Consider the following 24,805-nt stretch of genomic DNA (forward strand, 5'->3'; position numbering starts at 1 on the left):
ATCACCAAATGTAGCAAAAACCTTGACAATCTGTTTTCTTAATCATTACTAACATTAGCAAAATATAATTCACAATGTTGTGGTTAGTTTTATTCAAAAGCTTGAGTATGGAATGAAATTCATATAGCCTGTAAGCACAAAAACTTGCTAAGCACAGAAAAGTATTGCTAAATAGAAAACATGTTACCAGCCAAAATTCCATAAAGTTTACACTGTGGCAATTGGTGCCCCACTCAATGTTTGCTTAGCAAAGAAGTTTGCCAAGCAGTATTTTCTGCTTAGCAGGTTTATGAAATTGGGCCCAGATAGAGATGGGGAATCTTTCTCCCCTACCAGTCAATATCACCATGTCTGCCTCAGGGGTGGGGAAGTATAACAGTATGTGACTGGTGTTTAGAATGATGGAAATTTGCATCGGGGATAAAGAATATTATTTTTGGTTTTACACATATACACTGATTTGTGTTAGCACTACTCTAGAATTGCAAAGGTCGTGGGTTCGAATCCCACCCGAGTAATATGCCTGTGATGGTGGTAGTTTTTCATATTTAGAGGTTATTTCAGTTCAACGCTAGATTTTATTCATTGATCCCCAAAGATATGTCAGCTTAAAGTCTGTATTCCAATTGTTTATTTAACAAAATATTAAAAAATTGTTTGAACTGTATTTTTGTGGACACAAAACCAGCATTCCTAGTAGAACATTTCAAATATATTTAGTTAAACATTATATACCATTGTGAACTGTACAAATTAAAAATTTGATATAAAAACAAGTAATGATTTTTGTGTTGTACAAAAAAAATCTGTATCTTTTATAGACTTTTGTGTACATTGTAAATCACTTGATCTATTAGGATAAATGTAATTGTGTCATTACCTTAAGAAATAATGGATGTGAAGGAGATAATGTGAAGCTTAAAGAGTTTGTAATTCTTAGATATTAAATATTTCAAACTTTGAGTTTAAAATCTATGATAAATTGCTTAAAATAATGATATTTATGTTTAGTCCTAACCATCTGAGCCGAATATCATGGCTCTGCTTACCGTGAATTCTGCACTTGAGATCACTATTCTCTGAATTTCTGCGCTAGGCGAAGAACTGCCTTGTAAAATTCCCTGCTAGCTCGTGAAACACGCTTGCAATAAGCACACAATTCCCTGCTTCTGCAAGCGCCATTTCTTTGCTTATGGTAAGCAGAGCCATGAAATTGGGCCCTGATGTGATAATTAGACATTGACACTTCAAGAAACATTCAGTTTAAAAAATCTGGTTAATAAAAGGGCATTGTGGTGCTTTAGTTATATAAGGTACCTGACTATTCCTACACCCAACAAGCGTGCATGCAAAGTAGTCACTTTTGGGAGCCAATCAGCCTTGTTTAAGGGTAAATCCAAACCATGGCAGGGCCCAATTTCATAGAGCTGCTTAACCACAAAATTCTGCTTAAGCAAATACAATCCATTCTTAATAAAATCAGAATACTAGCCAAGACTCCACTCAGTTGTTATGCTAAGTAAACAATAGCCCATTACCAGTCACAAGCAATGTACATGTATATGGCATGCAATTTTGGGCAGTAACATGTGTAAAATAAGTAAGCTTTTTTCGTGCTTAACCACATTTTTTGCTTAAGCAGCTCTATGAAATTGGCCCGAGGGGTTAGTGACAAGAGGTATTGAGGCTGAGTAAAGGTGTAATGAAGAAACCAACATGGCGGCAGTGGTATCAACTCTGAGGCCGTGTCCGAAACGACGACTTCGGCTACAGCTACGTCTAGATCAGCGCGTCTACCAATGTTGAAGAATAGGCAGACGCGGGCGATCTAGCCGTAGCTGTAGCCGAAGTCGCCATTTCGGACACGGCCTGAGCCTGAATGACCTAGGCCTGGGCTAATTTCCAAGAGCTGCTTTAGTAGAAAAAGTAGCTAAGCACAAACAAAATTTGTTTTCCAGAATAAGGTTACTAGCCAAAATACTGAGTCACATGCAGCAATTCTGACTGGTGTTCTGTTTTTTGTTTTTACTAAGCACACAATTTGTAAGCAAAATTGTCTGCTTAAGCAGCTCAATGAAGTTGTGCCGTGATCTATATGGTACTGGCTACCAGGGAATGTTATACTTTACAGTATGTTGTAAACATAGTTTTCCATGGTAAGCCAAATTTCATAGAGCTGCATAAGCAACCAATTCTGCTAAGCAAAAAAAAAGCAGGGTACCAATTGCAAAGAGATCACATGACATGGTATACTGGCCGGTAACCTTTCCCTGGTAAGCAGAATAATCTATGCTTTGTTTGAGAGACACTGGACACTATTGGTAATTGTCAAAGACCAGTCTTCACAGTTGGTGTATCTCAACATATGCATAAAATAACAAACCTGTGAAAATTTGAGCTCAATCGGTCGTCGAAGTTGCGAGAGAATAATGGAAGAAAAAACACCCTTGTCACACAAGTTGTGTGCTTTCAGATGCCTTGAATTGAGACCTCAGCTAGCTGAGGTCTCGAATTCAATTCATATTTTAGTGAGAAATTACTTCTTTCTCAAAAACTTTGTTACTTCAGAGGGAGCCGTTTCAATGTTTTATACTATCAACAGCTCTTCATAGCTCGTTACCAAGTAAGTTTTTATGCTACACATTTTTTCGAGTAGTTACCAATATTGTCCAGTGCCTTTAAGTAGCTCTATTAAATTGGGCCCTGTCTTGGCTCATTGCTTCAACTCTAGCATCATCATTTTTGTTTTCATTTTGGACAAATTTCTTTGGTTGAGTTTGGATAATTCCTGAAAGATGTGTGGTTCTACTGAAATTATTAGCTCCCAATTCTATGCCAAAACTCATTTATTTTCTAAGTTAAAACCGAGATGTACAACCCATAAAATGGCATTGATTTAAAGCCATTGGACACTTTCGGTAAACAGTATTGTCCAAAGGCCCACACTCGTGTATCACAACTAGTTATATATAACATAACAAACCTGTGAAAATTTAGGCTCAATCGGTCATCGAGAGACAATAACGGGAAAACCCACCCTTGTTCCGCACGTTTCGCCGTGTCATGACATGTGTTTAAAATAAATCCGTAATTGTCGATATCAAGAATTGATAATTGTTTGAATGTTTTCTCAAAAAGTAAAGCATTTCGTGGAATAATATTTCAAGAAAAGTCTTTCACCATTACCTTCTGTAAACCCTGTAGATTATTTGTAAAAAAAAAATTTCAGTTCCGAAAGTGTCCAATGGCTTTAATACATGGACAGTACACCATTGACTAAGAAACAAATCAGCTATGTTAATAATAAAAGCAGTTGTTAATAAACTTATGATGTAAATAATGCATTGAGGAAAAAAAACTGATAAATGTAATTTATCCTTAGGGATTATACGTGCAGTATAGTGTATTATAGCATGTTCCGTTAACAATATATTGGTATATTATGTTTCTAATCTAATTTTCTTGTTGAGGAAATTGAAGACATAAATGAACAGTCACACTATGTTTACTTTGCAGATAGCCTCCGTAATTATTTAATAATAAATAATAATAATAATATGAAACATTTATATAGCGCTCTACGCAGAACAGAGCGCTTAATTTTGCCTAATTGGTGCTTGTTTTTGCAGTTATTTGTAACACCCACTGTGTAGTAATTACCATGGCAACCAATTCCAGATATAAATGTTTTATTTAGACAAGTGGCCCAACCTATCAAAACACAACGAGCCCCCCCCCCCCCCCCCCCACCTCCACACTAGCTCGTCCCCTTAATACCCATATCGAAACAACAGGCAGGCAACCGGTTAAACACAGTTACTATAACGTCATCTGATAGCTGGTTACCGTTGATCAACAAAGTTTAATGTGTTTTCGTGTTTGGCAGCGCGTAGCGTTTATAGCCAGTTTTCACACAAGCTTTCTAAACGAAAGTTGTTAGCAACGAAATCGCATCAATGTAATAAAATCACAAATATTTATGTTGTGTAATATGAATCCATGTGATGAAATCGCCATGGACCTGCGTAATACAGTCGAGATCAAGACCTCCAAAAAACACAACCCTGAATCGATGAGATCGCTCATGTGGAACGATGCACGGCATGTTGGATGACAAACCTGTAGTATATCTCTTGTAGAAAGAATGATATGAAAATCTGTAATCACATCAAGCGGACTTTCTATTAAATTGTGACAACCTTTTCACCTCGTATCCCTGATGCATCCTCAGTCCGAGTGATCGTTTGGCGGCAAGATCTTGCAGGAGGAAATGTTAGATCTTGAGAACTGGGTCTCGTCATTCAAAAAACCTTTTATCAGGGGAACAATTATGAGGTCTTTGAAACACCCGTCGGAAAGAGTTGTACTATTATTAAACATCTCTTCCTGGAGGATTTTACATTGGTTTGCGGTAACACCATGGCCCAATTTCATAGAGCTGCTAAGCAGACGAATTTGCTTAGCATGACATTTTTTGTCTTGATAACAACAGGATTACCAAGCAAATTTCAGGATAAGCAAACAACAGCTAAATACCAGTAGCTCGCTACTGGTATTTAGCTGTTGTTTGCTTATCCTGAAAATCATGTGAAAATTTGGTCGGTAATTCTGTTTTTATCAAGGCAAAAACTTCATGCTAAGCATATTTATGTGTTTAGCAGCTCTATGAAATTGGGCCAATGTGTGTATCTACTTGTGGGTAGATTATGTTCTCTTTAGAACTTGTCTTGCTTTATATTCTACTACGGTGGAGTAGATTTTCGGAATCTTCTTAGTTCTGAAAAGAACTGTCCTGCTTTTTAAAGGCAGTGGACACTTGGTAATTACTCAAAATAATTGTTAGCATACAAACAGACTTGGTAACAAGGAATGGAGAACTGTTGATAGTTTAAAACATTGTGAGAAACAGCTCCCTCTGAAGTAACGTAGTTTTCGAGAAAGAAGTAATTCTCCACGAATTTGATTTTGAGATCTCAGAATTAGATTTTGAGGTCCCGAAATCAAGATACACCAAGTGAGAAGACTGGTCTTTGACAATTACTGATAGTGACCAGTGTCTTTAATACTACCAGGAAGAAGGTAGGCAATCGGTCGAGACTACTTCTTTAGCTTAAGTGGATTGAGGGGACTTCTAATTATAAACTTCACTACCGCAGAGAGTGCGTTCTTAATTGGTTCTTTGCCCACGAACATAGTTTACCTAGCAAGTAGATACACACATGGTGTTGTCGCAAACCAAATATTGATACATGTACCTCGCCATGCAATGCCTCAAACCCAATATACATAGATGTCAACTGTTTTTTCTTGTCACATCATGCAAAGCTTCAATCCTTTACATTGTTTAACATTTCCAACAAGATTATATTTACAGCGGTCGATTTTACAAAGAGTTAGGACTAGTCCGAACTTAGGACTAGTCCTAAGAGATATCAAAAATCGTACGGCTAGTCCTAAGTTAGGACAAGTAACTCGTCCTAACTAGATATAAGACTAGTCTTAACTCTTTGTGAAATCGACCCCTGGGATCAAGCAAGTTCTGTGGCTTATCCAAACTGCGACCCAAATAATTATATCAACGATATTAATTATAGTATTTTGTATGCTTTCTGAAAACGCCTTATCTATTGCATTAATTATTTACTTGTAAGTAATTCTTTTACTTCAGTTCGTTAATTGTGTACTTTGTTGTCAAAATTAATTTTCCAGAGATTTATGTTATCTGGATCATCAAACTGTAACAGCCATAAGAATTTACATGTATTCATGTTTAAGGTTAGTGTTAGCAGCCCACTATTTTGAGCGGACCATTTATTGTGAGGATTGATTTGTTTGTGTAAAACTTGTAACCCATTTATTTAGGTTCTTCGTTCACAGTTAAGCATTTTGGTGTCTTGACTGCAATGTCCCAATATACCGCTACTTAAGCACACGTCAATTTTGCTAACCACAAGCGAAATGTATAACCCCAAAACTTAGTAATTTGTTCAGTTTTAATTTGTGATGCAGTAATTTCTGCATTAGAAGCTTGATTAACTATGGCAGAAAAGTGCAGGAATGTGAGGAAATTTGTGTGTGTCTGATTTTGGCCAAGAAAGAACTGATTTGATAATTTCAGACCAAAGAGCATTGAGAATGTTCATTCATAAAGAACATTGAGCCTGGACTTTCATCAGTGTTTTGTATGGGATATTGGATGGGAAGGGCTCATGTATAATACTTTAATAAAACACTATTTCAAAATAACATTAAACAAAACTATTGTTTTTACCCACTTTCATAAGGGCTTCTATCTCAGAAAAATAATTGTGCATCACAAAACTAAAAAAGCCATTTGCGAGTTAGATTTGAGTAATGTCTGGTACCTCTTACATTTGAGTTCCTCAGACTATAGAGACAGTTGCTATGTCAAATGGTTTGGGGCAAGCTTTTGTATAGCAACCGTTTAGATGAGCAGACCCTGGTACCATTATGTCATATACATCCAATCGGAACTGTGTATGGGTGTTCACCGTCTCTAACATAGCTACGCAAAAGCTTGCCTCGAATCTTGTGACAAAGCAACTGACTCGATAGTCTGTAAGGAAATCAAATTTGAGTGGTAACTTGTGATCAAGCACGTCATTCTACCAGACTATTATAAATCTAACAAGTAAATGGCTTATTTGACCTTTGATATGTTTATGTAATGCGGTTGAACAAGTCCCAAGCTCGCCACAACATTTTGCTGTTGGTCCTGTTCTCCGATAAATTTATCCGAAGTAGAATTTAATTTAAAGTCACCTGGAAATATAATTTTTTTCTCTCAAACATAAGAGTATATGCTTACGAACAATAAAACAATTTTTGTTTAGTAATTGTTTGTCACGATTTATATGCTTAAAAAATATATAAAGTTGTTTGGGCGCTGACTCCGCCTACCCCTTTTGTGACGTCAATCGAGGCAGACTTTGCCTGCAATGCGTATAGTAAACACACGTGCAAAGTACATGTACGTCCAAGTCGTGAGTTGGTACGTTTCAAAAAGTGTTTTTCTGCATTCAGCAGCAATACACCTGGTCGGCATTGCCGGAATTTTTTTTTTTTTTAAACGTACAAACTCACGACTTGGTCCGTACATTGTACTTTGCAATTGTGTTTACTCTACGCATTACAGGCAAAGTCTGCCTCGATTGACGTCACGAACAGCGCCCTCTCGGGTCGGGGTCTACTCTTAAATTTGTAAATAACATAAGAACTGATTTTTTAAAACCTTAGTTAACTGTTTATTCACATTCCACTCATCAAAACACATATATTAGTGACAAAAGCTTTATTTTGAAAAAATACCACTTCCAGGTGACTTTAAACCTCTGCAGGAAAACAAATTCATGATAAATGTGACTTCGATCTAGTGAGATTTTGTAGTTATTAATAAGTTGAACCTGTGGACTATCAATGATATTTGTGTACTTACTGCTCAAAAATTTACCTTGAATTGGAGTTGCCATGGAAACGCTACGTTTCACACTTGTTCATGCTTTTTACTTACATGTAGCCATGGTAACTGGTGATGTCTTCGTTTGCTCACCAAGGAGTTGTTGTTGCAGCAGATAAAGTATTGTGTTTATGTTTAGTCAAGTATATTGTCCCAAGAATAAGTTTTTTGCAATGAATTGAATATTAAGTGGAGAATATAAAAAAATAAATTCTGTGCATACATTTGTTCCTTTTGAGAAGGAGCTAAGTAAAGGAGAGATGTTTGTTCGGCAAACACAAGACATGTCTGGTACCTTGTTTACTCAGTAAACCTACTGTACATTTGTAATACGTGTAGACAGGAGGACCAGCTGACATAACAGAAAATGTTGGCTGAATTTATCCGAATCAGACAAGATAAATATTGTGTTTAAATGTTAGGTATGTTGGAAACTGTACGAAAGCACTGCATCTTTTGGGAAATGCAATAAAATTAAACCCTATGTTTTTAATGATCCCGTTGGTCTGAACGAATGGCTCTGATGAAGTCGTTGTGAAACTTGATTTTACTTTTCCACTTTATTGGTGTAAAGAACTATAGAATGCAATAGATGGGTTGCAATACGCATCATTGACCGCCATCTGTGATGCATTATACACGTGAAAAGTGCACAAGAGTCACGTGCAGCGCATACACACGCGTGCACTTTGTACAAAACATCAAATATGGCGGTTGATGACGCGTAGTGCTATCCATTTATTGAGAGATGGTTGCAGAAAAGAATATAGGTACTTTACAGAGGTTTTCTTGTTCCTACATTGTAGTAATACTTTTGTCTGTCAACATCCTGTGGTAAATCAGCTTAGTGCACTACATATTTGGTGACACAGGCTGGGATATACTCCCCAGGGAGCTGAGATGGTTTAAGGATTGAGGCCCAGTGACCAGTGGTACTCATGTTGAAGTGCCATGAGCTTCACTGCATGACGGACCTGGGCCCAATTTCATAGAGCTGCTTAAGCACAAAATTTTGCTTAGTAAAATCAGATAACCGGCCAAGACTCCACTCAATTGTTATGCTAAGTAAACAACAGCTAAATACCAGTCACAAGCAATGTATATGGCATACAATTTTTGCCAGTAACATGTGCAAAATAAGCGATCTTTTGCTTAAGCAGCTCTATGAAATTGGCCCCTGAGCGCTATATAAGAAGCCACTGATATTACTTGGCCAAAGGCACTGTCAGATTGAATGTTGTCTCCCTGCTGTGAGACTATAGCCCCTTTCACACGAGAGCAATTTAGCAAGGGTCCCTTGCTAAAAAGTAGCATGGTTGTACAATTTTACAAAATATTCCTTGTCCATTTTACAACCTTGCTCAAATTAAGCTAGTTAAATTGATGTCGTGTGAATAGCACTATAGAAGGTTGTTTTGTGCAGGACAAAAGTTGCACCTGAAATCCTAAACATCCTACAGTACTTGATCATATATCAGTGCAAGCCAACAAATTGAATCATACTTTATTATTTCCTTACATATTCACCCCTTATGCAAGTATTACATCATTCCTGCTGAAGCCATTGGACACTTTCGGAACAGAACAAAAATAAAAGTTCACAAATTTACAAATAACTTACAGGGTTTACAGAAGGTAATGGTGAAAGACTTCTCTTGAAATATTATTCCATGAAATGCTTTACATTTTGAGAAAACATTAAAACAATTATCAATTCTCGATATCGAGAATTGCGGATTTATTTTAAACACATGTCATGACGACACGGCGAAACGTGCGGATACAAGGGTGGGTTTCCCGTTATTTTCTCCCGACTCCGATGACCGATTGAGCCTAAATTGTCACAAGTTTGTTATTTTATATATAAATTGTGATACACGAAGTGTGGGCCTTTGGACAATACTCTTTACAGGAAAGTGTCCACAATTCCAAATGGGGCTCTTGTCACCAGACTTTGGTGGTCACCTTGTGCTGTAGACATCTGCAGAATTTTTAGTTTTTGTTTATTTCACCCAAGGCGGTTTGCAATTTACATGCAAGTTAAAAGACTTCATTGCCCAGCCCGAACATTGTAACAAATCTGCGATGAGAACAACAGTGATCAGTGTAGCTCCCCAAATTCTCACCAAGCCTAAATACACTGGTTTGTAGATTGTCCTTCTAACCTGATGAAGTGCTATTGACCCAATTCACCTGACATCGGAACAATCTTGGATGCGCCATATTGGTGGGCAATGTAAATAATTATGCGTTATTCAGTGAAGGGCGCATTTATAGGCGACTCAGCGTTACCACGTAAACCTATGTGCCCACCAAAATGGTGAGCATATGGCACAGTCGCCGCGTGTCGCAAACTTGACCAATGCTGTCTCTTTGGAATTTCTCTTTGACATTTACCATAGATGACCTTGGGATGCACTCAGGGCCCGTTAGTGCTTCTTCCTTTTCCTCTTCTTTCCCACCTGAGCAAGGGGGGGGGGGGCAAAAAAAACCTTCATTGTCTCACATCCGGGAGAAATTTACATTCAATCTGACAGCGCCTTTGGCCAAGGACTATTAATCACAGGATGTTGAGTATAGAGCTACATGTACATGTTTATTGCACACATAAAATACTTCAACACTTGACTTATACTACAGTGTAGGAACAAGAAAACCTCTGTAGCATCTACTCTCGTAATGTAAAAGAGTGAAAACACCACTCTTTACATTTCGAGTTGTCAAACAGAGGCTGGAAGAAGAAAATAGTCTGGTTCCTAATTGTAAGATGATTATTAGCATTCATTTGTTATTTGATACGAGGAACATGACCAAGATGGATGCAGCATTCATCATGATTATACAGTGATTATAGTTTCTAGAAGTTCCCCACTTGAAGTGCTACTATCAAACTTGCCCAAAATGCTGTCTCTTTCACATTTCGCTTTGACATTAATTACAGTTAAAATGACCTTTAGATGGATTCAGGGCATGCCTGCTTCTTCCTTTTGCTTGCCTCTACTGTCCCACCGGGAGCAAGCAAGCGTGCACACAAAAATGTCATTGTCTCACTGCCAAGCAAGGACTATTTATCACAGGATGTTGAGTATAGAGCTAAGTGTTTATTGCGCACATAGGAGAAACTTAAGGGTATTTTCTAATACTATTTGGCTTTAAGCTGTTCGTGAATCAAGCCAAGATATAAATAACATCAGTGCCTTCCTGTAGGAGTTCTGTGGAAGTTAAAATGTTACAGTTTTTCTGAAAACTTAAAAGTGTATGAGGAGCAAGAATTTCATGCTAAGCAAATTTGTTTGTGCTTAGCAGCTCTATGAAATTTGGCCCAGGTCAGTGACTTTTGAGATTGACAGCTCAGTATCTTTTCAATTTGTGTTCCTTTATCAAACTTCACATTGCTGCACCACCTGTAAACTTTGTATGAAAAACCACTGTTAATCATTGACATGTGCAATGACCATTTAGTACAACATTCTTTTTAATGAATGACATTCCTTTAGTCTTTAATTTCACCATAGAGTAAGGACAGCAGCCCTGGTCAGGGAATGCTGGGGTAGGTCGAGTGGGTCGAGTTGGCTTTTTGGGTGCAACCAGGCAACATATCTTGTGTGTGGAGGTCTGAGGCTTGGCATACTCGGTTGATAACAGTTGAATAGGCCTACATGTACAGTAGATGGTGCACTGCATGCAAGCTCCAATTTCAAGTAAGTTTCCTTGATTATTTACAGGGTATTTCTTATGTTTTAGCATACCCATTTTATTTAACTGTAGTTCTGTACCAGCCATGACTTCTCTGCATTTAGTTTGCCCAAAAATATTCTCTTTTACATTAATTTTTTAGGAGAACTTTCAATACATTTTGTCTGTTCTATCAATGAGAGGACCCCAGCTAAGTCTCAACCTCATAGTTTAAGTAATTTTGTACTATGCTTTTCAGAGCAGTAACTATATTATTTATTTTTGTGGCTGGAAATATAAAAGCCACCCAAAAACTGTGGTTCGTTTCCTTAACTTGTTTGTTGCGCACCGTCTACGCTATACGCACCATGACATTCTACGAATACAAGTTTGGCATTGAATCTCTAACTCTGTGAAAGTGTGAAATCTAATTGTTACGCCACATAAGTTCCTGCCCTTGCTGTGTATACATGTTATATACGCTATACGCTTAATGAAATCATTCACAGGACAATTATTTGCTTACAGAACGTACTCAGCAGCCATGAAATTGGGTCTTCATTTGATGAAAGGTCACAACTAGTTTGATTTTAACTAACAGTTGGGATAGTTTCTAGGTTGTGATGACAATTCTAACATTAAATGCTCATTACATAAACAGGCCTGTGTGCTTCATTTTTTAAAGGGCAAGGGCACCAATGTATTTTCTCCTTGGTAAAGGGCATCCTATGAGGAAGTTACAAATTCGTCCTGGAGCATTTCAAGGGCACCAAGGCAATGACTAGGGGGCATGGAGGCAATCGCCTTTGCTGCCTCCGTATCAGGTTTGGGATAACTTTCCGTATGGCGCCACCACTTGTTCACTAATTTTTACAACAAGGGATATCTCATTGAGGTAAATTAGATACTATATTATTTCATATCGAATGAAAAAGTGGTGGCGCCATGCGGAAACTTTTCCCAGGTTTGCATAACAAGCAAAGTTAGACTTAAAAATGGTAAAAGAAGAAGGGAAATGACCAATTCATATTTGTGATGTACTAATTTTCAAATAGATAGTCCTTTTGTGAGTGGGGGAAAATAGTATCTTAACCTTGCGTTAAAATTGTGCACATCATTGCATTGTTTAAAGACATTGGACACTATTGGGAATTACTCAAAAAAAATTATTAGCATAAAACCTTACTTGGTAACGAATAATGGGGAGCTGTTGATAGTATAAAACATTGTGAGAAACGGCTCCCTCTGAAGTAAAGTAGTTTTCGAGAAAGAAGTAATTTTCCACAAATCTGAAAGCACACAACTTCGTATGACAAGGGTGTTTTTCTTTCATTATTATCTCGCAACAATGTAAACCCAACATAGAGACTAATACAGGACTGCTATTATAAAGAAAACGCGCTTACAAGATTTAAATATTTAGTGCTTATTTATTCACATTTTGTCGTAAATCACACACACAAACTGTACAAGAGAAGAGCAGAATGAGTCTCGGACGGACTTGAGATTAACTATTATATATTTACACTCTCATTAAAAAAAAAAAAATTCCTGGGCCTGATTTGATGGCACATCTTACTTTTTCATTCTGTACTTTGTCAAAGTCTAGGGCCAAAAAGTCTAAGCTAATTGTGGCCCTTTTTGAAACCACAGATTTAGCTTTGGCTTCTGTTTAAGTTGTTAACTAATTGTTTCGCACCAGTAACGGCTCTCTCTCGCAACTATACTCTCGCGCACTGCTGCTCTGCCCACGACTACTGCTATCGCGACTACGGTACCCTTTAAATGGGGCAGTTATCACGAGCCAGCAATATCGCGAGAGCAGTAAAATCGCGTGAGAGCATGCACCACGACAAACATTTGACGGCTTGTCAACAACTCTACTTATGTTTCAGCTCCATACTTTTTGAAGCCCTAACAGAAAGCACAAACAATGTATTTGTGATGTATTTGCCTCAACTTCACACAGCTAACTGTTTTCAAATGACCATGGGGAGGAATGCACCGCACATCATACTTGTGGTACATGTATACTTTTCAGACTTCGGTGTTTACAAGTCCCTAGCTAGTACTCTAAAAGTTAACATAAAACGTTCGCTTATCGTGAGAAGTGCCATGAAATCAGACCAAGACAAGTTAAAATCAATTACATGAAAACTCACTATAGGCTCCTTCGGAATCTGAGTCTACAAAATAATACTAACCATGCTTGAAATGTATTACTTCCCTATCCCAGGATGGTTCAACTTAGAAATCACCCACATTATAATGAGATGTACCATTCTTGAAGTTGTTCTTAACACAATAAAAAGCACGTACCAACATAAACCAGGGGAATTCATATACATTCCGAGGAAAATGCAGGCTTACAATTACAGCAAAGAAAACTCTCTTAATGTAAAAGAGTGAAAAAGCACTCTTTGAAGAAGAGCCATATGATGAGGGACAACTCTTTTTTGAGTGGTCTTCCACTCTTTTAGATTGAAGTTTGCATCTTTTTGAGTGATATTTCATCTTTGAGTGATTTTTGTTCTTTACGAAGCTGTGTACTTCGTTTGTTTTTCCAAACAAATCAACATAATACATGTAGAATGGTTGAAGTGCATGCAACACCAGCTTATAAGACATATAAGGTATAATGGTGACATAGTATGCAAACTAAAAAAATAAAATGTTCTTATTGTTTGGGAATCTAATTTTAGAGAAATCAAACTGTAAATTGATTTACAAACATTTGAAATAATTTAACTATAATAAACATGTCAATAACTGAGAGATTGTTCTGGTTAAATGCATATAATATTAATAACTGTAAACTTCTTATAATAACTATATCTTAGAATAGTTAGTGCATGGAAAAATAGTTAAGTTATACTTTCTCTTCTACAGTGACATGATTATCAAATATGACACAAAGGCTTTTAAATTCACTTCTGAGTTGAGGCTTTGATAAAATGCAATGATTAAGAAACAGTTTTTTAGATAATGTTTTACTCAGCAAGGCAGATGGCCAAATCAAGTGCCACTCGTGGACAATTTGGCAATTTCTTTGAGGTATAATTTGTCTGCAGCCCGTTTTAAAATTTAAGATCAGGCAGAGTAACATAGACCCCGTTCCCACTGGACCCCGCATAGATCTTGCAATTCAAGAAAAGGGCGGTCAAGACCCCGAAAGGGCGATCAAAGGGCGATCTAAGAGAAATAAGCTCCAGTGGGAACGCGAGGGCGATCAGGATTGTGCAATTTTGATCATCCTCGGGAGTAGGTATAAAGCGGGATCTGATCGCCCTTCTGGATTAATGGACTATCAAGAGTCAAGTGGGAATGCTAAGAGCAATCAGACCCCGCAATTTGCTAGCAAAATAGTGTTCTTTTAAACCCACTTCCATTCCCAAAGAGGATCCATGCGCGATCATACCCATCGACCCAATTTTCAAAACTGATCGTGAATTGGTTAGGCCACATTTGTATTAGATACACCCAACCACGATTTGTCAAAGTTGAAGATGTGACTCCCAAAAAGTTGTGGGTGTCAGCTTTTAACTTGTGTTACCCTTGATTGCAGAAATTGTTCCTGGAGGTTTTTTTTTTTACAATTAAAAAAGCTGTATAGTTTGCAACTTTAAAGTGCCTGACCTTATACATGTACATGCTCAGGGCGCTGCTAGGGTAAAGGCACTAGTACGGCACCGACTGTAAAGTTCCACAAGTTATCCAAGTTAAGTGAATAAAATTATAACCTTACCTATACTATTTTCGTTCACAAGAGATGAAATAGGGAAAACTAACATTTGGGTGTACTGGTTATGTTACTTTTCATTGTGCCTTTTTCCATAAAATTATTTGAAAAATATCAACAGAAACCACCAGGGAAACTGACTGGGTAAATTTTAAATGAACACCCCCGAACAAAGATATTGACAAAATAGGGACACCACCAACCTAGGGCTAGATAGCTCAGTTGGTAGAGCGCCGGCACATTGTCGGAGGTCATTAGTTCGAGTCCCACTCTAGTCAATTCTTTGTTCAACCCCAAAAATCATATTAAAAGGGCCCTGACAATTCAGGCATACAAAGTAATGTTAGCATTGCATTGTTACCTATCACTAAATGAAATGAAATGATGATGCAAACGAAGATAACTCAATACTGTGAAGAAACACTACCAGGCTAAGCCCTATTTTATAAGCCACCCTTAAATGTCCTATAATCTGTTGATAATATATATTCTGTTATTAATATTCTACATTCTACAAGTTTAAGTGCACTTTTTCTCATTAACATGTCTTATACCCTGCTCCAGTAATAGCCTTTTCCTTGAAGTAATGTCACCATGTCCTGAGGCATTAATGAGATTTAGACCTGTATCCCAATTTCATAGAGCTGCTCAAGCACAAAAAGATGCTAAGCACAACAAAATAATGCTTACCATGTCACATGTACCATTTGTGATTGGTATCCTACTCATTTCTTCTAAGCATAGATTAGATGGGAGGGTATAGTCACATGACTTCAAATGATGTTTGCTTGGTCAACTGCTTAAGGAACTATTTTTGCGCTTAGCAGATTTATGTGCTCAGCACTATCTGAATCTGGGCCCAGGGTTCCATTTTATAAAGTTATTCACCACAACAAATTGCTAAGCACAGAAAAACTTTGCTTAGCAGAAACAGGATACCATCCAGCATTCCAAATACCATGTGGTGTAACACAAACCAAAAATCACTTAGCAGGATGGGTCACCAGCCAATCTACTGTTCAATGTATATAGTTTATGACTGGCTCCCTGCACTTTTTTTTCTTAGCGAATCTGTTTAACACCTTTTATGAAGTTGGGCCAGCATGGTCTTCTTATGACTATTGATAAGATTCTTATTTCTTTTGCAAATGTCTTCAGCACGTACATCTATTCTGTTGTGGGCCCCGTTTCAAAAACCTGATCACACGCAAGTCTGCTAAGCACAGACAAATCCTGCTTAACAGAACTAGGTAACAGGCCACAGTGTCATGAAACGTGCGTTACTCTTAAATTGCTATTGTGTGCAATGATTATACTTTCAAGTTTGTTGGCTTATTGTAAACCAAAATGATGCAAGTTGTGTTTATAAGGCCGTGTCCGAAACGGCGACTGCGGCTACAGCTACGGCTAGATCGCCCGCGTCTGCCTATTCTTCAACACTGGTAGACGCGCTGATCTAGACGTAGCTGTAGCCGAAGTCGTCGTTTCGGACACGGCCTAGGTTCCTTTTTTTACTTTCAAGTGGTTGAATTGGTAAACGTGCAGTTCATGATAATTGCATGGTGTTACACAGTCATTGAATTCAACTGCCTGCTACAAAATACATCAATTGCATTAACGTTTTGGTAGATGATTTAGTAGCCGATCGAAAATTGTGCTTCCTGACCACTCATTCATGTTTTGAGTTGAATACATTTTGCCATGTAATGCATTTGTTGACTGCTCCAAATACTGATGTAAAATAGCCCAAAGACATGTATTTATATACTCTTAACATAATCTGATTTGTATCTTCCGTTTGAGAGATCCTACCTTTGCTAGATATTTATTTCCTGATTACTTTCCTGATTTCTTCCCCATCTTGCAGAATTATTTTCTCCTTGATTGAGAAACACTTAAATCCAACTTGAAATCATCGCGGTATATCAAAATATCCAGATTGCATTGTGTATTAATTTTTTTTAGGATTCAGAGTTAACATTTTATAAATTATTAGTTGAACTTTTTAACTCATTCATTTGATTGTCCTCATATAATTTCAATTTATTTAATTATTTTATTTTAACAACAAATCCTTAATATTTGTGTGATTGTTACAAATTGTTCGGTTTAATTTACAACACTTGGCATGCCGATCAATAAATTGATGAATAATTCCACAATTCTCAATAGATTCAGAAGTTTTTCCATAGAAGACTTTAAAATTTTGTGCTACTTTTACATTCCTGTAATTCAGAAGACGGAGAAAACACAATTGCAATCCAAAGCTCTTTCGATCTATGTTGAAGACACTGGACACTATTGGTATTTACTCAAAATAATTGTTAGCATGAAAACTTACTTTGTACATGTTATGAGTAATGGGGAGCTGTTGATAATATAAAACATTGTGAGAAACAGCTCCCTCTGAAGTAACGTAGTGTTTGAGAAAGAAGTAATTTCTCACTAAATTATTGGAATTGAATTCGACACCGCAGCTGAGGTCTCAAATTTAAGCATCTGAAAGCACACAACTTTTACGACAAGGATTTTTTTTTGCTTTCATTATTCTCTCGCAATATCAATGACCAATTGAATTCAAATTTCCACAGGTTTGTTATTTTATGCATATTTTTGGGATACACCAGATGAGAAGACTGGTCTTTGACTATTACCAAAGGTGTCCAGTGCCTTTAAAGACTGCCATTGTGAGTTAAAGAGCCAATGCCTAAAATAACTAGAAGATTTAATCTTGGTTTTTTTCTTGTACTGGAAATATACAAAACAAGGTCAGGTATTATGGCCCCTCTCATTATATACAAAAAATAGATCTATATGTCATTACATTGTGTGTTAGGTCGTTATAAGACCGTTACCGAAACGGTGACTCCGGCTACAGCTCTGGCTAGATCTGCCTATTCCTCAACACTTGCAGACGCACTGATCTAGCCAGAGCTGTAGCAGAAGTCGGTATTTCTGACACGGCCTTAGTTGAGTCGTGTTCTTTATTCGACACCCCCCTCCCCTCCGTCTCCGCCCACCTCTCCCTGTGTGTTGTCCTCGGCTGGCTCCGATGGCTTATCTGCGTCTGTAATACAGAGAAAAGAACAGGGTACCAATTATTGACTGTTTACTAATAAACCCCTTGCATTGGTCGCCATGGATTAGGTTAAACAATAGAACTGTGCATGCGCGCAGCTCTATGAGATGTCTTCATTGACCTCAGCGAAAGCGCTGCTTGCTGGGGGCAACATATGCTTAGGTTGTGTATGTAATTGTAACACCTGGGCATGATTTGATAGAGCTGCTTAAGCAGAAAAAAAATGCTAAAGCCATTGGACCCTTTCGGTAAACAGTGTTGTCCAAGGCCCACACTTTGTTTACCACAACTTCTATATCAAATAACAAACCTGTGAAAATTTAGGCTCAATCGGTCATCGGAGTCGGGAGAAAACAATGGAAAAACCCAACCTTGTTTCTGCGCGTTTCGCCGTGTCATGACATGTGTTTAAAATAAATCCGTAATTCTCGTTAACGAGAATTTATATTGTTTTGCTGTTTTCTCAAAAAGTAAAGCATTTCATGGAATAGTATTTCAAGAGAAGTCTTTCACCATTGCCTTCTGTAAACCCTGTAAGTTATTTGTAAATCTGTGAACTTTTTTCTTTTTTTGCTGAACCGAAAGGGTCCAATGGCTTTAAAACTTGTCTGAATTGAGCAGAAATGAGCAGGATATCAGCCACACATTGTACACATGACTTGGTAGTTTAGCTGGTAACCTAATTTTGTTAAGCATAGTTTGTGCGCGCTTAGCTACTTTTTGTGCTTAAGCAGCTCTATGAAATTGGGCCCGGATCTTGTTTCCACACTGTGAACCATTTCTTGACAACTGATGTTTTAATGTTATAATGATATGTATTAAAAAGGATCATGTGAAATGAAAGAAAAACAGAACATTAATGTAGGATGATGGAAAAACCTAAACAAACATGTGTAGTTTTGACTTCTTAAAGGTTTCAAACTATTTAAGAAGGCTTGAAAATCCAGTGCAGACAGACCTGCTGTTCACTGATATATAGGTGGATTGATATCTCAGTATATGGTGATTGCTTTGCCATATTTTTTGTATGCTAAACTTGGGCTAATTTCACTAAGCTGCCAAAATAACACCCGCATCTTGTGGAAGTGTCATGGCCATGCGGTTACAGAGCACCGAATTCAAACTCTGGTGTTTCTGATCAGCAGAGTGTGGGTTCGAATCCCCAACCGTGACACTTGTGTCCTTAAGCAAGACACATAACCATTGCTTCGTCCTTCGAATGGGACATAAAGCCATTGGTCCCATGTGTTGTGGAACGCATGTAAAAGAACCCAGGGCACTTATCAAGAGAAAAAAAAGGGGGTTGATCGCCCTGTGTTTCCCGGCTGTGGCTGCTAAATGCGCCGTAGCACCTTGTAAACCCTTATAATGTGCTACATAATTGGGTCTCAGAATTCATAACTTTCAACAACCTTTCTTTCTGTATAAATGTATATACTAAGCGCCTAATTGAGTACCTTATCGGTAGATCTGTGCGCTATATATAAGAGTTTTATTATTATATCATATTATCTTTTGCTACATAAGCAAACACATTTATCCACTAATATTTTCAGCTTTACGTAGCAGCTTTATGAAACTGAGCCCCGCTTGGCCAGATTTCATCAAGCTCAAAACATTGCTAAGCACGGACAAATCATGCTTAGCAGAACAGGTTACCAGCCAAAATACAATGCTATGTATATAGTATGACTAGTTTCCGGCTATTATTATTTATTTGTTTGCAAACAGACAAATTTCTGACTTAACATTTATAAAAACATTTATACCAGCCAAAACAGGTTACCAGCCAAAATACAATGCTATGTATATAGTATGACTAGTTTCCGGCTATTATTATTTATTTGTTTGCAAACAGACAAATTTCTGACTTAACATTTATAAAAACATTTATAAAATTGAATCCTTATTGGATTCAGCTTAAAAATCTTCCCAAAGGCATTCCAGTATTCAAACAAAATATTATCAAAAAGCCTAAAAGTTTAACAACTCATCTGAAATTTGATGGTGTGTTAAGGGGGTAAATGGTTGTAGGGACATTGTCTTTCTTGAACAGTAACGAAACTATTCGATAGTACCGGGGGCAGACCGGGGTCGACCCAGGGAAGCTAATTAATCGCACCCAGAGTTTGATCGCGCTATTAGCTAACTTCTAATACTCATTTTCCTACACATGCATCCTTGCCAGCAAGGAACACACACAAGCGACTTTATAGACTTCTAACAAACCCATGCATAGTATACACATAATGAATGTTTATGAGCGCAATGGTGCGAACATGTTCATGAGTTGAAAGATGGAATGTTCTATTCAACGAGGCGGAGCTGAGTTGAATGGAACATTCCAGCTTTCAACGAATGAACATAATTCGCACCATTGCACGAATGAAAAACATTCATTATTTGTTTTATATAACATCCAAGTAGATCTTTGTCATTTTGATTGAAAGATACAACTTTCAAAACAAACAAAGCGTAGGCCTACAGTTTTTAATTGTAGAAGCCGAATGCTAGTAATTATGCCTTGCAGTAACACTGCTGCATTACCAAAGACACGCGCACGCAGTGATGTTTTTACTCAGCTTTTTCGTTCCATCCGAAAAGTACCATTGCACGCTGGCAGCGTGCATTGGTACATTTCGGATGGAACGAAAAAGCACGGTGAGTGACTCAGCGTGCAATGGTACTTTTATTTGCTATCACGTGACGGACAATCCTCCAATCAAATGGCAAGGATCTGCTTGGGTGTTATATAAAAGAGGATACATGAAACCCATTGGAATATTTACCCTGAATTCTACCCCCATGACATACAGAAAAACACAAGACTAAATTTCTAACTATTAATTCAAAAAATTCACCCACAACGGATTTCATAATAAACGATTGCACTGTCGACATTTATCATGCAGCGACTGTCTTCGATGCAATCAGAATTTAATTAAGATTTCAATTTATAAACAGGGGCCATAATAAATCAATGGAAGGAGAACGAGACAGAAGTATAAAGACCTTTCCATTTTAACCTCACACCCCGTGTTTTTGTATCCATTAAAGCCATTATACACTTTCGGAACAGAAAACAACAAAAAAGTTCACAGATTAACAAATAACTTACAGGGTTTACAGAAGGTAATGGTAAAAGGCTTCTCTTGAAATATTATTCCATGAAATGCTTTACTTTTTGAGAAAACATTAAAACAATTATCAATTCTCGACTTCGAGAATTACGGATTTATAGAAAACACATGTCATGACACGGCGAAACATGCGGAATGGGTTTTCCCATTATTTTCTCCCGACTCTGATGACCGATTGAGCCTAAATTTTCACAGGTTTGTTATTTTATAAAGTTGTGATACACGAAGTGTGGGCCTTGGAAATACTGTTTACCGAAAGTGTTCACTGGCTTTAACGTGCATAAAAATGTAACATGACGAAACCATGTTGTTATTGTTTTTTTATTGTGAACTCTTTTTTTACCTGAAAACTTTATTTTCCCCACCCCCACCCCAACAAAAAAATGAAATAGATTTTTATTTTATTTCCCTATTCCCTTTCCAAACTACCACCCCTCATCAGAAAACAAAACACATTTTAATTGCTACAAAAAAGTGCATATTCTTACACACAGAAGCAGTCATTATTCATCTCAAGTTTCCATTTAACTCGGCAGATTTTATAACAAAGACAAATTGTGCATGCTTTTCATAAATAGATTAGCTATTCAAAATAGTCTAGTGGAAAAAAATTGGTAAAAACTTGACCGAAACCTGATAAAGAGCTAAATTTTTGTTCAGCCATAGTTATTTTTACTGAATGCTAGAATATGCACTTTAAAATTCAAACAATTCTGTCTTGATGTAAATTTCGACTCAAGGGAGAGGCTCGTCTTGAAATGACGCTGTTCGTTTCCATGGTTTCTTAACAATCTCTGTCGTGGAGAGAGAATCTTGGTTGGATTAACTCGGAATTAAATTTGCAAATCCACCGATGTGCTTGTCATAATTGAAACACAGCAGTCTTAGAAATTTCTATTAAAGGAAAATCAACTAGTCCACAGATTTACATTAAAATTCACTTTTTTTATTTTTTTTTTTTATTGTTGTTGTCTGCTTGTTTGTCCTTTAAAGACACCGGACATTTATCGGTAATTGTCAAAGACCAGTCTCCTCACTCAGTGTATCTCAACATATGCATAAAATAACAAACTTGTGAAAATTTGAGCTCAATCGGTCGTCTAAGTTGCGAGATAATAATGAAAAAAAAAAACACCCTTGTCACACGAAGTTGTGTGCTTTCAGATGCTTGATTTCCAGACTTCTAAATATGAGGTCTCAAAATCAAATTCGTGGAAAGTTACTTCTTTTTCAAAAACTACGTTACTTCAGAGGGAGCCGTTTCTTACAATGTTTTATACTACCAACCTCTCCCCATTACTCGTTACTCGTTTTGAGTAGTTACCAATAGTGTCCACTGCTTTTAAGGCATCCCAGGTCACAATTCCAGTTGAACCTAGTTAACTGGGGTCAACTGGTTCAACTGGATAGTGATCAAACTCGTCCATTTTCCATATTAACCAACTGGTTTGGACTAGGTTTAACTGTGTTCAACTAGGTTGAAATTATAAACCAGTTGGTCTCTGTCCATTTTCCATATTAAACCAACTGGTTCTAACTGTGTTTAACTAGTTTATCAACTGGTTTCAACTAGTTCCAGTTAAACCCAGTTTAACTAGGTTCAACTGGAATTTCTAAGCTCTGGTTTTCTTGGATTTGCCCCCATATCACTTCCTCTTTAAGTTCTTGATTATTATATGGCACAAAAATTTGCTTAGCATGAAATTTCATCCTTGATAAAAACAGGATAACCAACCGAATTTCCACGTGATTTTCAGGCTAAGCAAACAACAGCTGAATACCAGTACCAAGCAATATGCAACGAATGGAAATTTGGTTGGTAATCCTGTTGTTATCAAGGAAGAAATTTCATGCTAAGCAAATTTGTCTGCTTAGCAGCTCTATGAAATTGGGCCCAGGTCATGTATTTATTAACTCCCCACTTGACTACAAATCCACTTAGTTTCCATTGTGCAAGATGCACAGGTTTTTCTCTATAATTAGTATTTTCAGTTGTTTGTTTCAAAGTTCGACTCACTATAGAAGAGGAATTATCCACGATAATAAGTTGAGCCTTGTTTGGTTATCAAATTTAATTATCTACGACCTTACCTTCAGAATACATCACTGTATGATGTTCCAGGAGGGAATTCATTGAGCTGACACAATACACTGGAGTCTAATAGAATTTGTAAAGCATTGTTCGACTGACTATACAAGTTGAACTACACCGTATGCCTGGGCATAATTTCATAAATCTCTTTCATACGAATAGTCAATCTTGTGTCGATTGTAGCAGACAAAATTTGAATCCTTTGTAATATTCAGTTCACAGTTATTGGTGTGTTTGTGCACAACTGTTCTTATTAAAATTGCACGGACTGGATTATTCAAGAGGCAAAGGCACATCTTTTTGCAAACAAATGCAGAATTTGTAACCAATCAGGGCTCTCCCCTCGCACACGCTAGCGTATTGGAAGCACTACATGGAAATTGTGGGCCAATACGCGCGAAGGGCTGATACACAAACAATTTCGGCCTCTACGTTAAAAAACATATAATTTTATGACTATGCTTTCCTATAATTCTATAATGGATAATTTTGTTTGTGCTTGTTTATGCCTCTGAAAAAAGTCCGATTTGGATCGAAAGCTAAGGCCATCTCCCCTTCAATTTAAATGAAAAATATTTTGTTGACAATCCGAGGACCCTGTTTGAATTCAGTGACCTATGGCCAAACTTGTTAAGTTTGTGTCTAGAATGCCGCACAGCTTTGAGAAAATCCTGGGGAGAGCTTCTTATGAAAACAATGAATTGATTGGTTTAAATCTGAAAGCCCAATAAACTATAAAATTCCAGTACAAATTCTCCAGGACAATACTCTAAGAGGTTAGGTAAGAAAATATCTTCATAAATTATTTAGAATTTCAGCCGTTTCATTTATTTTATGGTCGTGAAGCAAAGAACTCTCTGAAAAGTGAGATTAACCACTGTACTAGCCAAGGGGGCTAGTATTAAGAAGAGTAATTTTAAGTACTTTAAGAAGGAAGTTTCAGGTGGGTGAGAAACCCAAGAGAGATCTTCAATGGAAACCCCACGGATAGTGCCCTAGGTGGGATTCTTACCAAGTCCCAGGGGGGGGGGGAAGGCGAAAGATACCACACTATTCAACCTGACCGCCCACTTCGATTCCCTTCGTGGAAAAAGGCTTATTGCGGCTTACCTTAACAAATCCCTCACAAAATTAAATTGCTTGAAACAAGTTGCAATCGCCAGATTTAATGACATTTTCAAGAGTTGCTTGGAGGGTGTGTTTATTGCAAAATACAGGATGGAAATGATTTTGTTTCTTTATTTAATACCTTTAAAGGGAGTGTAGACTTTTGGTAGTTACTATAAAAATTAAGTACAATAAAAACTACTTTCATTTATAAAGAGCGCTCCAAAAGAACTAATGATATTATAAAACATTGTTAGAAAGAACACCCTTCAAAGTAATTTAGTGATAGGGGAAGAGGTTCTTTTTCACAAACAAATTTGAACCTAAGATCAGGCATATGAAAGCACACAATTCTATGCAATATAACATAGGTGGGCTTTTTTCCACTATTTTGTTCACAGATTTGTTATTTTCTGCATATGTTGGGATACATCAAGTGAGAATACTGGTCTTTAACAATATTACCAAACGTACGGAAGCCATTGTACGAAATTGG

The 24,805-nt window shown here is 37.3% G+C and overlaps 1 protein-coding gene across 2 annotated transcripts in view; it reads right to left on the reverse strand.

The window, feature by feature from the left end:
* Positions 1 to 17,494: 17,494 nt before the first annotated feature.
* The window catches only part of LOC117304407 (predicted GPI-anchored protein 58), a 32,033-nt gene continuing 24,722 nt past the window's right edge, over positions 17,495 to 24,805 (reverse strand). For both annotated transcript variants that reach the window (XM_033788841.1, XM_033788840.1), the window contains exon 5: positions 17,495 to 17,958. In XM_033788841.1, the coding sequence (XP_033644732.1) occupies positions 17,876 to 17,958 (83 nt within the window). In that variant the 3' untranslated portion in view covers positions 17,495 to 17,875. The remainder of the gene's footprint in view (positions 17,959 to 24,805) is intronic.

Source organism: Asterias rubens, chromosome 21 (assembly GCF_902459465.1).
Source record: "Asterias rubens chromosome 21, eAstRub1.3, whole genome shotgun sequence".
NCBI lineage: Eukaryota > Metazoa > Echinodermata > Asteroidea > Forcipulatida > Asteriidae > Asterias > Asterias rubens.